Here is a 15,064-nt window from a genome sequence, read left to right on the forward strand (position 1 = left end):
GGCTGCAGTTGTGGCTGTGATCACAGATATATTTGTGGCCTGATGCACCTCAAGGTGGTTTTCCAAAGTGGACAAAGGCTCCATTTTGATCTTTCCATGGAGCTGATACTGGGGAGAAGGAGATGACGAAAAGGACCATCTTATTTGAAGTATCCCTGAGTCGTGAAATTATTGCAAAAGCATATCACACTTCAAGAGAACTGTGAATTCAGGCAGTGGCATCTTCTGCCATAGGATAAAACTTTCTCTGAAAAGGAAGAATCCAGAGCCCAGAAACACTGCATTTTCCTCTCTGCAAGTCACTTTGACAAAAGAAAACTCCTTTCTATGAAAATACAGAGTTGAGTAGCTCTGCGGGTTCCTAAGTGCCTGGTCTGAATTACAGTTTGGACTGTCATCACCTGTTGGCCGATCTCCAGGCTTTGTGGGGCTCAGTTACCCAGGCTGTGTTTGCAGGTCTCTCACGCTCATTGCCTCTACCTATAAAGATGGATATAAGGCTCTGCAGTATCTATCTTTTAACCGTTTGTTTGTTTGCTTGACAATCAAGCCACAATTTAGAAATGCTGCTTCCTGAAGCTTTACAGACTAATGTAATTTCACAGCTCCAATTACAAATGAGAAAAATTATTTCACCTCAGAACAGAGGAGCCAGACGTTTCTGAGAAATCATGGTTAATGAGAAGACAAAGTACTTTCTGAAAAACAGGCTACGTTATTAATGGCTTCCTCAGCTCAAATCTTGCTGACTCTCAGCACGAAGAGCCCTCGTCTTGTAGGGATGCTGGTTTTGATCATCTGTAAAGTCGGTGACTTTCAGATGGATAAACCACGGCTTCTGCTGCGGCCTGGTCTGTAGCTCCCACAACCTCAGTGGTCTGTAAACAATGCAGACATGTCCACTGCCTCTCCACCTAGCAAATACATCCTTCCTCCTGCCACTTCCTTTGGACCTCTGTTTTATGGATCATAGAGTTTTGGATGGGGATTTAATAATCATTCCGTTTAACCCTTCATCTGATACTTTGAATACCTCTTCATTATCCCTGCCCAGAGACAGCTACCTACTGCTTAAATATTTCTAGGGATGGAGAACTCACTATTAGACTTTTCCATGAGAATCTACTAATTTAGCTCAATTTTAAGTAGAATGTAAAGTCTGGTGACTTCTCAAGGAGATCTTCATTAATATCTAAAATCTTCCAATGGGCCTTTTCCCTTGCACCCATGTCTTTGTAATAAGATCTAACTGAAGTATCTCAACTAGAATACCAACAGAATGAGCTTTTTTAGGAAAAACCTGACCTTTACTATTCTATAGCTCTGTTATATGGGCACTGACAGGTTGCCACTCCCAGGAGGTAGAGGCACCAGGGTTTTTCTTGTCCACTTAAGTCTGCCTCTTACCTCTGTTGGCTCTGCTGCTGTGATGGGCACGCAACCCCTGGTTACATTACCTCCCATCCCAGAATAGTGACTGGCACTTAGGGAGCCTTCAATAAATGTAGTAGACTGACTGAATGAGTTAATTAACTGCCTCAGTAGATTAACCCTTTGTCTACCTTTACAAACCTCCTTTCTGCAGGTCCTAGTGATCCCATTTACAGATGGAGAGGTTTTAAATGATTTTTTAATCTTGGACACAAAAGCCTATTGTTCTAGGCTTTAAAACATTGTCTTATTATGCTTTAAACTCAAGACCAACTTTCTTTAAGGTCTTATCAAATCTTTAGCTTCAACAGAGAACAAGAATGTTGTATCAGAGGCTAGGAGTCTAGGGGGGTGAGAACCCAGCACTTTTATTCTCATTTGCCATCACCTGGACTACTGCAGTGGCATATACACTGGTCTCTGTCTGCTCTTTGGTCTTTTCTTCCTCCAGCTGCCCTACATGCTACAATGACATGAATCACCTTAAAAAAACATCTTTTGAAGACTCCCTTTGCCCAGAGAACTATGGAAGAACAAGATTTTTGTTGTGTTTTAAATTTCCTTTATTAGAATCTTTTTTATTTTACTAGCAAAATTAACTTTTCAGAGAGGAAGACTTTACAATTCTTACCCAACTTAAGTGAATGCACAGTTCTTATCTTGTGATGGGGTTTAATTATGACAACAGCAGTGAAGGGAGTTAAGTTTCATGAAGTTGGTGAGGTCATTCATCTCCCAAAGACAAAGAGTTTACAACTTCAAATGAACTCACCTAGTATTTCCTACAACAAGCATTCTTACACATACAGTTTCCTCTAACAAACAAAAAGTTTCAAAGTTACAAGTTAACATCTTTTAGAAGATAACTTTTAAAACAAACTTCTGCATGAACGTTGCAGGAAATTTCTTTACCCCTTTTAATAAACAGACCTGGACAAAATTTCAACTTTATGGTGACAAGATATGGACTAAGTATAGATTTAACTTAAATGTTATGGTAATTGGTATGTAAATATTATCCAGTCTTTTTTCTTCTCTCTCTAAACAAAGGGTGATGGCTAACTCAGCACCTTGTATTCTCAAAAGTCCTTAGGCCAACCATTTCTTGCATCCAAAGTACCATTAGCCCGTGGCCCATGATTCCATCTATAACATTAAGCAAAGCTGAATCAAAATTTTTGTTGCCAGTTATTTTCTGTTTCCATAGAACTATAATCTTACACCACCCATTGCATTTAAGAATTTTCCTTTTCAATGTTATCTCCTGTTATTCTACTTCCAAGAGACTATTGTACTTACCCAGGTCCATGTACTCTATTTTTATTAAAAATTTTTTTAATTTTATTTTTTTATTGAAGTATAGTTGATTTACAATGTTGTGTTAATTTCTGCTGTACAGCAGAGTGACTCAGTTATACACATATATACATTCTGTTTTTAATATATTCTTTTCTATTATGGTGTATCACAGGATATTGAATATAGTTTCCTGTGCTGTACAGTAGGACCTTGTTGTTTATCCATCCTATATATAATTGTTTGCCTCTGCTAATCCCAAACTCCCACCCCATCCCTCCCCCAGCCCCCTCCCCCTTGGCAACCACAAGTCTGTTCTCCATGTCTGTGAGTCTGTTTCTGTTTCATAGTTAGGTTCACTTGTGCCATATTTTAGATTCCACATGTGGTATTTGTCTTTCTCTTTCTGACTTACTTCACTTAGTATGATAATCTCTAGTTGCATCTATGTTGCTACAAATGGCATTATTTCATTCTTTTTTTTATGGCTGAGCAATATTCCACCATTGTATACGTTTCCACATCTTGGTCCATGAACTCTAAATTGCTCTCTGTTCTCTAAATCCCCACTCTCCCGATGGCAATATTATTTACTCATCAGTGACCATCTCAAATGACACCTCTTCCATTCATTCCATCAAGATGTACTGAGTAGCTACTATGATCCAGGTACTGTGTTGGGCACCTGAGATTTAGTCTGGCTGTCATGAAGCTTACACTTTGGTTGGATGAATGGACATTAATTATACTAATTAGAATTTAATTACAAACTGACATTAGTGCTCTGAGAGAGGGGACACAATTCTATCAGAGCCTATAAAGTCTTCTATGAACCTTCCAACCATAGATCATTTCTCTCTTCTGAAGCCCTCATGGCATTTTATGACTCTACGAGTCTGAATTCTTTGGTTGTGAGCGACATAAACCTAGTCTGATAAATTTAACCAAAAATAAATGTATTTGGATGATAGGGAGCAGTTCAAGAATCAGAGGAAAAGCTGGGGAACCAGACTTCAGAGAGAGGAGATTCAGAATAGCCCTGGGAGAGGAAGCAGCAAGCCTCCTCAGGGCACTTCTGTGCAGACAGATGAGCTCCAAGAAAGATAATACCCTTTGACTAGTGATGATGAACACAGGCTCTGCAGTCAGACTGGATCCACCACTTACTAGCTCTGTATACTTGGGCATGTCCCTCTGTTTCCTCATCAGCAAAATGGGAGAAATAACAGTATCTACCTCCTAGAGTCATTGGGAAGATTGAAGTAATTCATGCAAGAAACTTCAAACAGTGCCTGGCACAGTGTAAGCGCTCAATATGTTAGCAATGTCAGCAATAACTGTTATTAAAGTTCCCTCAAGGTTCAGATCAAGGGGTTATGCTAATTAGGGTCAGGTACCCAACCCGGTCCAGAGGAGGGCAGGGAGCCTTATGACAGTATCCCTAGGTTTATATCCCATAGCAGGGTGGCTCACCAGGGTGAAACCAGGGTGCTATGCCAGAACAGGTATAGATGCTGGGCTGACAGAACAAGAGCTGATGTCTGATTCTTCCCACCGGTATCTTATTCTGTCTTCTGCCATTGCCCTTTGTTTTGTTGCTGATCACCTGTGTCGTATTTTAAGTATCTCATGGGTGAGAACCATATATTATCTCTGTACTTCCAGAATTACAGTGCCTTCCACATCGAAGATGTTCAGCACCTACTTGTTGTATTGAATTAAAATAAAATTGGCACATATGATTCACATTTCAGCTGTAGAAGCATCTAGGTAGCGATAGCTTGAAATTTGGGGGGATTTTTTTGATCTCTCAAGGTTTGCCATTTTTAATAGAAATATAGAAAGAATGCTGTGTAGGATGTCAGAACCTGCCAGGTATTTCCTGAGACAGCAAAGCCAAGAGAGTTACCCATCTTTGCAAAGGTTTTAATTTATTTAAAATGAAAGTCGTGGTGTACAAGGGTGCAAGTGGAAAGTTGTTCATTTTTGTACTGTTTATGCCAGTGAAAAATGTCCATCAATAGGGGTATGACTAAATGAACAAATATGTCCATAATAGAGAATACTATAAAACAGCTATACATAATTAACGTTGATCCTTATATGTAATAGCATAGAAGGTGCTCCAAAAAATATTGGTGAATGAAAACAATCAAGGTACAGAACAATATGTGCAGTATAGTCCCCTTTTATAAAAAGGCAACAAAACCAAAATGACACTGAATTTTTTTGTACTGACAACATACATATGTAAAACATATAAGAAGATCTTGAAAGATGATCATCACAGTGCGATATGTTTTACTTAAATGAAAAGCCAAATCAAAATGATACTACATATTTTATACTGGTATACAAACACACATACATACATTTTTATATGCATATACACATACATCTATATAGAATAGAGTAACTGGTTGGTTGCCTCTGGGGAGTAGGGGTTGTGGGAGGGGCCAGAATTGTGAATAATGTTCTAAGGAAATCTTACCCTAATTTTTAAAAAAATTTATTTATTTTATTTATTTATTTTTGGCTGTATTGGGTCTTCGTTGCTGTGTGTGAGCTTTTCTCTAGTGGCGGTGAGTGGGGGCTACTCTTCATTGTGGTGCGCAGGCGTCTCATTGCGGTGGCCTCTCGTTGTGGAGCACGGGCTCTAGGCGTGCAGGCTTCAGCAGTTGTGGCACGTGGGCTCAGTAGTTGTAGCTTGCGGGCTCTAGAGCACAGGCTCAGTAGCTGTGGCGCACGGGCTTAGTTGCTCCGTGGCATGTGGGATCTTCCTGGACCAGGACTCGAACCCGTGTCCCCTGCACTGGCAGGCGGATTCTTAACCACTGCACCACCAGGGAAGTCCCTTAACCTAATTTTTAATATTTACATTTTTTACAAGAAGAATATATTCATGAATTATTTATTTAATGAAATGTTATCTAAAAAATAAAGAAAAGAAGCTAATAAACGAGGAAGCTCAGATGCCTCTGAACTGCCTTCATTCCAGAATGCCGGGACATTTTGCTTCCTGTCATCACCAAGGAACTGAAGGAGCTGCTGGAGCAGAAGGATGAGATGCAGCACCAGGTCCAGGAGAAGAAGTACTGTGTCGAATTACTCAACAGCATTTTGGAGGTCCTCAGCTGTCAGGATGCGGTGAGTCTTCGTGATGATGTAGACGTCCTGGACTCAGGGCTGAGTTAAGTTCTAAAATATTGATGCTGATGAATAGCAGTCGAAGTCTAAAGATAAAAGTCAGTGGCTTTCTCAATGGGCCTGCTTTTCCAGTGACTAATTCCCTGGCTGTGAAAGACAGCTTGGGGACTAGAGTTAAGTGTGTAGCATTTTGTCACCATATTTCTTGTTGGACAGGCCTTCTCAGGGTGTAGGTATGGACATATTGCAGACTTTTTAGATTGCCTGTCCATTTACTAAAGCCCTGGTTTCCAGGGATGAGGGTAGGAGAGTTTTTCTATGTCTACATAGCCAAGAAAACCCCACTTACCTGCTTTCTTGGCTGATTTTCCTTGGTTTTGTTTCTCCAGTTATCTCCTGCAGTGGTGAAACGGTTAAGACTCTTTCTGGATGAGCAGATTGCTCATGCCTAGACCCTTGAGATAGGTTGAGGCATTAGATGTTGATAGAGAGATGGCTGTGGCAGTGAAGCCAATGTATATTGGTCGACATCATTCAGAGATTAGGTAGGAATGAGACTAAAAGGAAAGTCTCAGTGGGAGTAAGTAGAGGGCTTCCAAAGGGCAGAGTCTGCAGAAGATAATGAGGGAGATGGAGTGGTGATAATGGTAAAGACTGAGAGGCAGTGATTAAACACAGGACTAGAATTCTTGAGACTTGGAAGACAGAGATAAACATTCTTGATTTGACTCAGGTTCCTTTTGCAGCCTTACCTTGTCCTTGCATAATGTCCAGGAATATCTGTCCTTATGTGGGCTGGTTTCAGAGGACTGGGTAGACCCAAACAACCAATAAATCTTTTCTAAGTATTTGTGTGACCATTCTCTCCATCCCCTCTCTTCCCTAGAAAATCCTCAGAGAAGGGCTTTCTGGATGAATGGTGTCTATGATTGACTGTATTAGAAAACTCTGCAAAACAATATTTTTTTTCCTGCTCATATCCAATAGTCAACCATTATTATCAATTTCCCTGTATGTCTCTCTCCTGTCTTGTCCTTTCCACTCTTACCATCCTAATTAAGGTTTTCTTATCTCATTTCTAGGTAAATGAGGTACATAGCTAGCTTCATTTGTTCATTCATTCATTCATTTGTACATATGATGTACCAAGTATGTGCCAGGCATTGGGTATACAAAGGCATGTCTTTTTTCTTAAGAAAATACTTACAAACATATAAATAAGCAATTGCAATATAATATAATGACTAAAATCTAGATGCATACCAGGAGTACTGGAACTACAAAGACTGTGTGTGTGTGTGTGTGTAAGCATTTTTGTCAAGGAAACCTTCACAAGAGAAGTGAAGCTTCAGCTGGGTGTTCAAGAGTGAATAGTTAATGATCACAACTGCTACTTAATTTGCTGTTTTCTAGGCATTGTGCTAAATGCAATCCAAGCCTTCTTTCTACTCACCCTGGTCACTGCTAAGGATTATCATTACCATTTTATAGATGAAAACCTGAAATTCACAGACTTAAAAGTTCAAAGCCAAACAGCAAATAAATTGTAGGGTGAAAATCGAAACCCAGGTTGGTCCAACTCCAAAGTCTGCATAATCATAGGCATTGGGGATACAAAAGCATGGTCTCTTCCCTCTCATTTTTTCCTATCCTCATCCTTTTTTGGGGGAGAGGGAGTATAACGCCCCAAAGCTTGGATATCTGAAATGCACTCTGTGAGAATGTCATGATGATGGTGTTATTTTCATAAGCATGCTCACTAGCCAGCTATTGAACTGGTTCCAGTCTTTGTTATTCTGTCTTTAAAAAAAATTTAAGGGAATGTTTGATCTTACTGTCACAGTGTAAAAACATGATGGTTGGCCTATTATTTCTCCAGAAACTTCCCAAAGAATGTTGCCTCTTCTTGTTGAAAAGAATTTACAATTTTTCTTATGTTTTAGTAGTCCCTTTTCATGGGTAAAAAAATCCTAGATGCTTGGGACGACACTAGTGGACCCCAGTTTGAGGAACAGACTTATAATGTGTTCTGCCAATTTCCTGATTTGGGTAGAGGGATGGCCCCAGTACACAGTTCATTTGTGAAGCAGCGATGCTAGGCTCTGCCTGTCCCATGAGAGCGGCCCCCTAGAATTCTGTGCTGGCAGGTTGTCATCATTTTGCACATTGGGTGACACCAGACACTGGTGAGAAGAGGCTGCTCTCTCACACACCCTGAATACTTGGGACTTCAAAGCCAAGAAGTAAGTGGGAGGCTCTGAGCTCCCCTTGGTGGTTTGTGGCAGCTGGACTTGAGGCATGTGGGTGGTGCGGTGTCACTCCTCACTGCCTCCGAGTGCACTGCTTTTATAGTGACTTCTGGACGTGGGGACTAGCCCGCCTCTTTCCCAGGATGAGCAACTGTCTTTGCTGATGAGTTGTTAAATACTGTTATTACCGTTGGGTTTGTTACAGTGTTGGTACAGTGTGTGAGCTTCACATCTGACTTCTCCAGCTCATGAAGATGGAAATCTCTCCTCTTCTCAAAAGCTTTTTCTTTCACGAAGAAGATTCACTCAGTAACCACTATTACTTTGAGTTAAGCCAAAAATCAGAAGTTGCAAAGTATCTAATCTAAAATCTCTCTTATTCCAGTATATGGCAGCTCTCAACTCTGGCTACACATTACATCACCCGAGGAGCCTTTTTAAAAGTAGCTATTGCGGGGCTTCCCTGGTGGCGCAGTGGTTGAGAATCTGCCTGCTAATGCAGGGGACACGGGTTCGAGCCGTGGTCTGGGAAGATCCCACATGCCACGGAGCAGCTGGGCCCGTGAGCCACAATTACTGAGCCTGCGCGTCTGGAGCCTGTGCTCCGCAACAAGAGAGGCCGCCATAGTGAGAGGCCCGCGCACCGCGATGAAGAGTGGCCCCCACTTGCCACAACTAGAGAAAGCCCTCACACAGAAATGAAGACCAACACAGCCATAAATAAATAAATAAAAAAAAAAAAAAGTAGCTATTGCGAAGTTCCAATCCTGGTTGTTGTGATGTAGTTGCCTGGGGTTGGCCAGGGCATCGCAATAACATGTTCACCAGGTGATGATAATAGGCAGCCAGGGTGGAGGACCACAGTTCTAGTGCAAAAGGTCTTCAACGTGATAGTACATCCCAGTGGCCTGGAGGAGCTGTGAAAACAGGTTTCCGATCATTAGGTTTGGAGGATGGGGCCTGATCATTTATTTATTTATTTATTTATTTATATTTTTAAAATTATTTATTTATTTATTTAGGCTACACCGGGTCTTATCTGCGGCATGTGGGATCTTCGTTGCAGCATGTTTAGTTGCAGCATGTGGGCCTCTTAGTTGTGGCATGAGGACTCTTAGTTGCGGCATGCGTGTGGGACCTAGTTCCCCGACTAGAGATCTAACCCGGGCCCCCTGTATTGGGAGTGCAGAGTCTTACCCAGGGGACCACCAGGGAAGTCCCCTGATCATTTATTTTTCTAACAAGTTCCCAGATGATATGGATACTGCTGGTCCAGGGATACACTTTAAGAACCACTACTCTAATGTGACCTAATTTTTTTTTATCTTCAGTATTCACTGGAAATGGAAGAACAGTTGGGCTCATCCTCAGTTCTTTACCTTCTTAATTGAAGAGCCCTTTCCAGTCTATAAAACTTTGCATCTTCCAATATGGCATTTAATAAACCATAAAACGGCAAAGTCTTCAAACACATTCATTTATACTCATCAATTCATTTTTATGCAGCAGTGGGGACATTGCCTGTGCAAAGATCTGACTTTGAAAATCCAAACCATCAGGTGTGCTGTTGGTTTCTTCAGGCACCAACTCTTCAAAATTGGAAATTTCGGAGAAAAAAAGACTCCCATGGTAAATGTTCTGGATTTTTCTTCCAGTTGTTTGGATCCTCTCCATTGATAACAACATAGCCATCTATTTTTTACTGACTTTTTCTTGGCACCATGGGATAGTCCATCTCTCCAGCCCAAGAATGGACTATACCTACCTGAACCATTGCCCAGGGGCAGAACCACGTGCAGAAATTTAGCAATTACAATGCAGTATGCCAGGCTTCCTTCTGGGGGGCATTGTGTGTTTGGGGGTTGGGAAAGAATGCTTGTCTTCAATAGATTGTCATTGTTTGGGTAATTACAGCCCAACACAGCAGGCCTGGCATGTAGAAGCTATGTTTTCCTGTTATTACCGTATTCATTGTAACCCTGGGTGGCATATGATTCAGGGAGGGATGTCCACCTAAGCCTGGATGTTGATATTTTTTTAATGATGGTGTTAAATCCCCTCACTCAGCTTGCTTGCGTTGTACTTAACATAGGAAAGGGACAGGCTCAGGTGAAGGATGAAAGGCCTTCTGCCTGTATTAACTCCTTTTCTCCCCCTCACCGAGCAAGTTTAATTGTCAACTTAGGTTACTTTGAAAGGTGGTTTCACACTGGCTTTGTTCTGTGCCTTGCTGGCTGCCAAGTAACTCATAAAATTTAATTTTGCTCCAGACCCGGAGGGAGTTGGCTTTCCCCCCTCTTGAAGCAGGCTTTTTGTTTTTATGTTTCATTCCTCTGACACAGACGGGGAAGTCGTCATGTTGAACCCTGCTTAGCAATCACAGAGTGGGTAAAGATGACTCCTGGCTCTGAAGAGAAGTTGGTGTTGGTTGTATCTGCATCCTGAAGGCAGAGAATGCACAGAATCAGCTTAAAAAAAAACCCCTTTGAGCCCATTGACTAAACCTGAGGGGTTTTACCTAGGCCCTCTGTTAGTCATGATTAGTTTGGGGTTTCTGGTATTTTTATTCATCAGCTTAGACACTGGTAGAGAGGGCTTTTGCTCATGCTTTTTCTCTTGCTTGAAATGTCCTTTCCAGTTCCTGTTCTTTTTATGCAAGTAAAATCCTAAACTTTTAGGTTCAGCTCAGGTAATGGTTCCTTTCTGAAATCTCACTTGCGTGTCCTCTCCACACATACCCCTCCTGCCCCCGCCAACCTCAAGGCAGGTTTAAGGGCTTCCTTCTCTGTGTTCATAACTATGTGTTCAGACTGCTTTCACAGCACTAATTGCTTTGTGTTACACTTTCCTGTGTGTGTCCCGTGCCAGGATTTGCACACAGAAGCTCAGAGAGCAAGCCTCCCTCCCCCAACTTCACAGAGCTTACACTTTTCAGCCTTCCCTCTTGCCAATTCCACTTTTACTCTCCATCTCCTGCTCCGTTAAAATTCTTTCAATCCCTCAGGGGCCACACTCTCTCTCTTCTGGGCTGCTGTGTGTGCTGTTTGCACTGTCGGAATGCATCACCTCCTCTCTTTGCCTAGCTAAATCCTACCTAATATTCAGAAGTCAGATGAAATGTCACTCTCCCCAGGAAGTTTTCTCTAACCCTCCTCCACACCCCTCTCTTGTGGCCCGTAGAGCTTATGCCTGCTCTGTCATAGCACCTGGGTTATCATCCTCCGTGGACCCATCTGCCTGTGTAATTGCGAGTGCCCTACCCTAGCCTGCCCTGCCCTGCAGCTCTCCCCTTCCCCTTGCCCATCCCGCACAATGCCTATCTGTGAAGGAACGGATAAGTGAATGAATATGACTCGTTCCAATCAATGGCAGAGACTGATTTCTCCCTTGGGTCTTCCACTCTGAGTGCTAGGAGGGGTATGCTCCTAACTCTTTTCGTCTTCCTTGGGTGTCAGGTGCAGGGATTGAATTAATCACACTCAGTTTATGACACTTTATCCTCACTGGTCTGTGCAAGGCCCTCTCTTGTTTCGTGTGTGTGTGTGTGTGTGTGTGTGTGTGTGTGTGTGTGTATTTCTTACCTTTATCCCTGTCTCCTGCTTCCATTCCCCTGTTTCCCTTACCTGCTATGGGCAATTTGCCTACTGTGTTGAATACACATGTGTGAGTTTGGGTGCATGTATTTTAAAACACACAAACACATACACTCACCCTCATGTCTCTTCCTTACAGAGGAGTAGACATTGACTGCAAAAGGCCATTAGCATCTTCAGTTCTGTTAGGGTCCCCATGGGTGGGGAAGGGACTGAGGTGTGCACAGGGAGTAGTCTGCTTAGAGGGTGTTCTCGGTCTAGCGCCACCCCTGACCTACCGTGTGTGATAGAAGCAGACCCTGCCAGTCTGTGCTTGGGTGTCTACCTATGAAATTCTAGGCTCTCTGAGAATCCCAGGCAGCCTGCATGATGCAGGCTTGAAGAGAAGCTGATGCTGCCTCTTTGCATTATCATTTAGTTTCCAGGATCAATACCACACTGCAAAAACAGCAGGGTTTTCTTCTAACCTATCTGCTCCCTCGTATATCATATAAAAGGTAGGGGGACAAGGCTTGCTGAAATTCTTTTGTCTGTGGTGCATTCCAAACAGAGGACAGCCAGTTAAGTCCTAAACTTAAAGTTGAAATAGATGAGAATCCTGTACCTTCTGCTGTGTCCAGGGCCATTTCTTTTACCCGTTGCTCTTCCCCTGCAACCATGGTGTTAGACGTGCCCTTCCTAGGCCAATGGAATGACATTCCGATGTCATGGACAGTGACATACAGGACACTTTCTCTCCTGGCACCTTTTAGCCTGCAGAGTGCTTTCTCATACATCACAGTTGTTTGTTTCCGGCCACCAAATGGCAAGATTAGCTTTATTAGCCCCGTTTTACTGGTGAGGAAGCCAAGCCTCAGAGAGAGACTTGGTGACATTCCTAACTAAGGTCAGAGAATTAGTAAAAGGCAGAGCCTGGAGGGAATCACCTCATCTCACTCTGAAGTCAGCCTTTCACACACCGCAGTGCCTTCCATTACTTCATTTATACTCTGCCATGTAAGAGCACTTTACCAGCATTATTTCCCTGGTGGAGGTGAGAGCACAAGCTTTGGAGTTAGGCTACATTCATGTATCCATCCCACAAATACGTAGAAAGCACCATGTGTACTACCCTACATGCTAGAGCTATAGGGGTGAGCAGAGCTGGGGTGCGTCCTAGCTCTGCTTCTTATTAGCTGGAGAACCTTGGGAAGTCATGTAATCTCTTGGTAAACAGGTGGTTGTTCTTTCTCTGGGTGTGTCAGGATTACAGTAAACAAGAACATCTGTGAAAGCATGCAGCCTTGTACTTGGCATGTAATCCGTACCCGATACATGTGGTTTTGCCTCTTCCTTCACTATTCCCCTTCCCTCCTATGCTCCTTCCACTGTTCCAGGCTGCTTATAAAACATCCCTGTAATTATTTTAAGAACAGTTAAGGGCCAAGTGGTCTCCTGGGAGAACGGCAAACAGGTTCTGAGCCTCGGGAAGACTTGGTACCCCATTACCCCTGGCGGCAGCCAGATGCTTTGGAGTCCTCACAAAGCGTCATGGGAGGCTTGCCAAGAAGCAGCAGATAACTGCTGCTGGAGCAATGCCATCGCCTGCAGGGCATCTGGACCTCATAAGGTTTCCTGGAGGGACTGGAGAAAAGTGTTACCCTGCTGTTTCAGGGGCTGCTTTGGGTTTTTCCAGTACTCGGGGCTCAGGGTAACCGCTATATAATGGGGTGGTCTGCTGGGGCTGGCTCATCCCCACTCATGAGGACCAAGTTTTAAATTTTTAGGAGTTTTGTGAGTTATTTGTTAGATAACAGCCATTATTAAAATTTTATATAGATATCTATAACTAATAAACTATATTGAAATCAAGGGTAATAAATACATACTCAAAAGTATCACTTCCTAATTATCTTACCATATTTTATTCTTATCTGTGTGCTTGAGGTTATTTACATTGTTGTGTCTGTATGGTAGAAATACATACAGCTATTTAATATTATAGATATTAATATTTAATGCTCTGCTGCAGCCCGTTTCTTCCCAGTTGTGTTCAGTGATGTCACATTGGTAGCTTGAAATCAACCATGAAGGAAGTACTCTTACCAGAAAATTGACAAAACACTTAATATCCAGACTTGTATTTTTTCCATTCCTGGAGAGACAGTTGATAAACATTTACCAGCATACCACTGTCTGGGACTCAAAGGAATTGCCCCAAATGAGAAAAACCCACAGGCACAGGGGAGCTGCCTGTGCACTTCCGTTCTCCCCAGCGACCCTGGATCTGCTGCTTCTAAAGGTTCTCATGAGACTGGACAATGAGAAGATGCTACAGGGATGTAGCAATTTAAAGACAAACTAAACCCCCAGCGTAGAGCAGAGATAAAGAAATTTGTTTCATTTCCCATGACAATTCTTATTGATTGGCAATGGCTTCTTTCCTAGTAGTGTGGAGAATTTTGAAGACTCATGTGGGCCAGTGAGAACGAGAGCCCAGATTCCTGCATAAGTGAAGGTTGGGGGTGAAGACTCCGGTGCCGTGGATGTGCTGTGCCTAAACTAGATGCCTGATCCATACAGCTGTGGGAAAGGCACATTTGACAGGGAGATTATTATCTTTCCCCTCAGTAGCTTTGGGCCTTTGGGCCTTACATAGGGTTTAAAGATAATAAAAAGCTCATTTTCGATTAGGCAGACACCTCAGTTATCATTGTTACAGGAAGAACCACCAATGGATACTGACCGTGGTGGGCAAAAGTATGATGAGAAACAGAATATTTCCATAGTCTCAAAGTATCCTCCCAAAGTATCCACTTATCGATGACACGAGGAAAGATAGTAACTTTACAGTGGAGAAACCTGACAGACACCACCTTAACCAAGTGATGAAAAAGGGAGCATCACCAGGAAGGGCACAAATCAGCATCATGTGCCTCCTGAGAAAGTTACTGAGAAGGACACGACACTATTCTTTTGGGGAATCCTGCCAAAAATGCACAACCTCAGTCTAATAATGAGAAGACATTCAGCAATCCCCAATTGAGGGATATTCTACAAAATAACAGATGAGTACTCTTCAAAACTTGAGGTCATGAAAGACGAGGAAATACCGAGGCACTGTCACAGATTGGTGGGGACGTAGGAAACATGGCAACTAAATTCAAAGTGGGATTCTGAATTAGGTCATGAACCAGAAAATGGACGTTAGAAGGAAAATTGGCAAAATTAGAATAAGGTCTGTCATTTAGTTAATAGTATTGAACTGATACAAATGTCCTGCTTTGATAGCTGTGCTCTGATTATGCTAACATTAGGATGTTAACACTAAGGGAAGCTGAATGAAGGATGCATAGGAATTTTCTGTAC

General features: G+C 42.4%; 1 protein-coding gene across 1 annotated transcript in view; it reads left to right on the forward strand.

Moving 5' to 3' along the window:
• Window positions 1-15,064, forward strand: part of DOCK2 (dedicator of cytokinesis 2) — a 418,871-nt gene that overhangs the window by 147,849 nt on the left and 255,958 nt on the right. The window contains exon 27 of the mRNA XM_028163781.2: window positions 5,726-5,874. Within this exon, the coding sequence (XP_028019582.2) occupies window positions 5,726-5,874 (149 nt within the window). The remainder of the gene's footprint in view (window positions 1-5,725; window positions 5,875-15,064) is intronic.

This window comes from Balaenoptera acutorostrata, chromosome 2 (assembly GCF_949987535.1).
Source record: "Balaenoptera acutorostrata chromosome 2, mBalAcu1.1, whole genome shotgun sequence".
Taxonomy (NCBI): Eukaryota; Metazoa; Chordata; class Mammalia; order Artiodactyla; family Balaenopteridae; genus Balaenoptera; species Balaenoptera acutorostrata.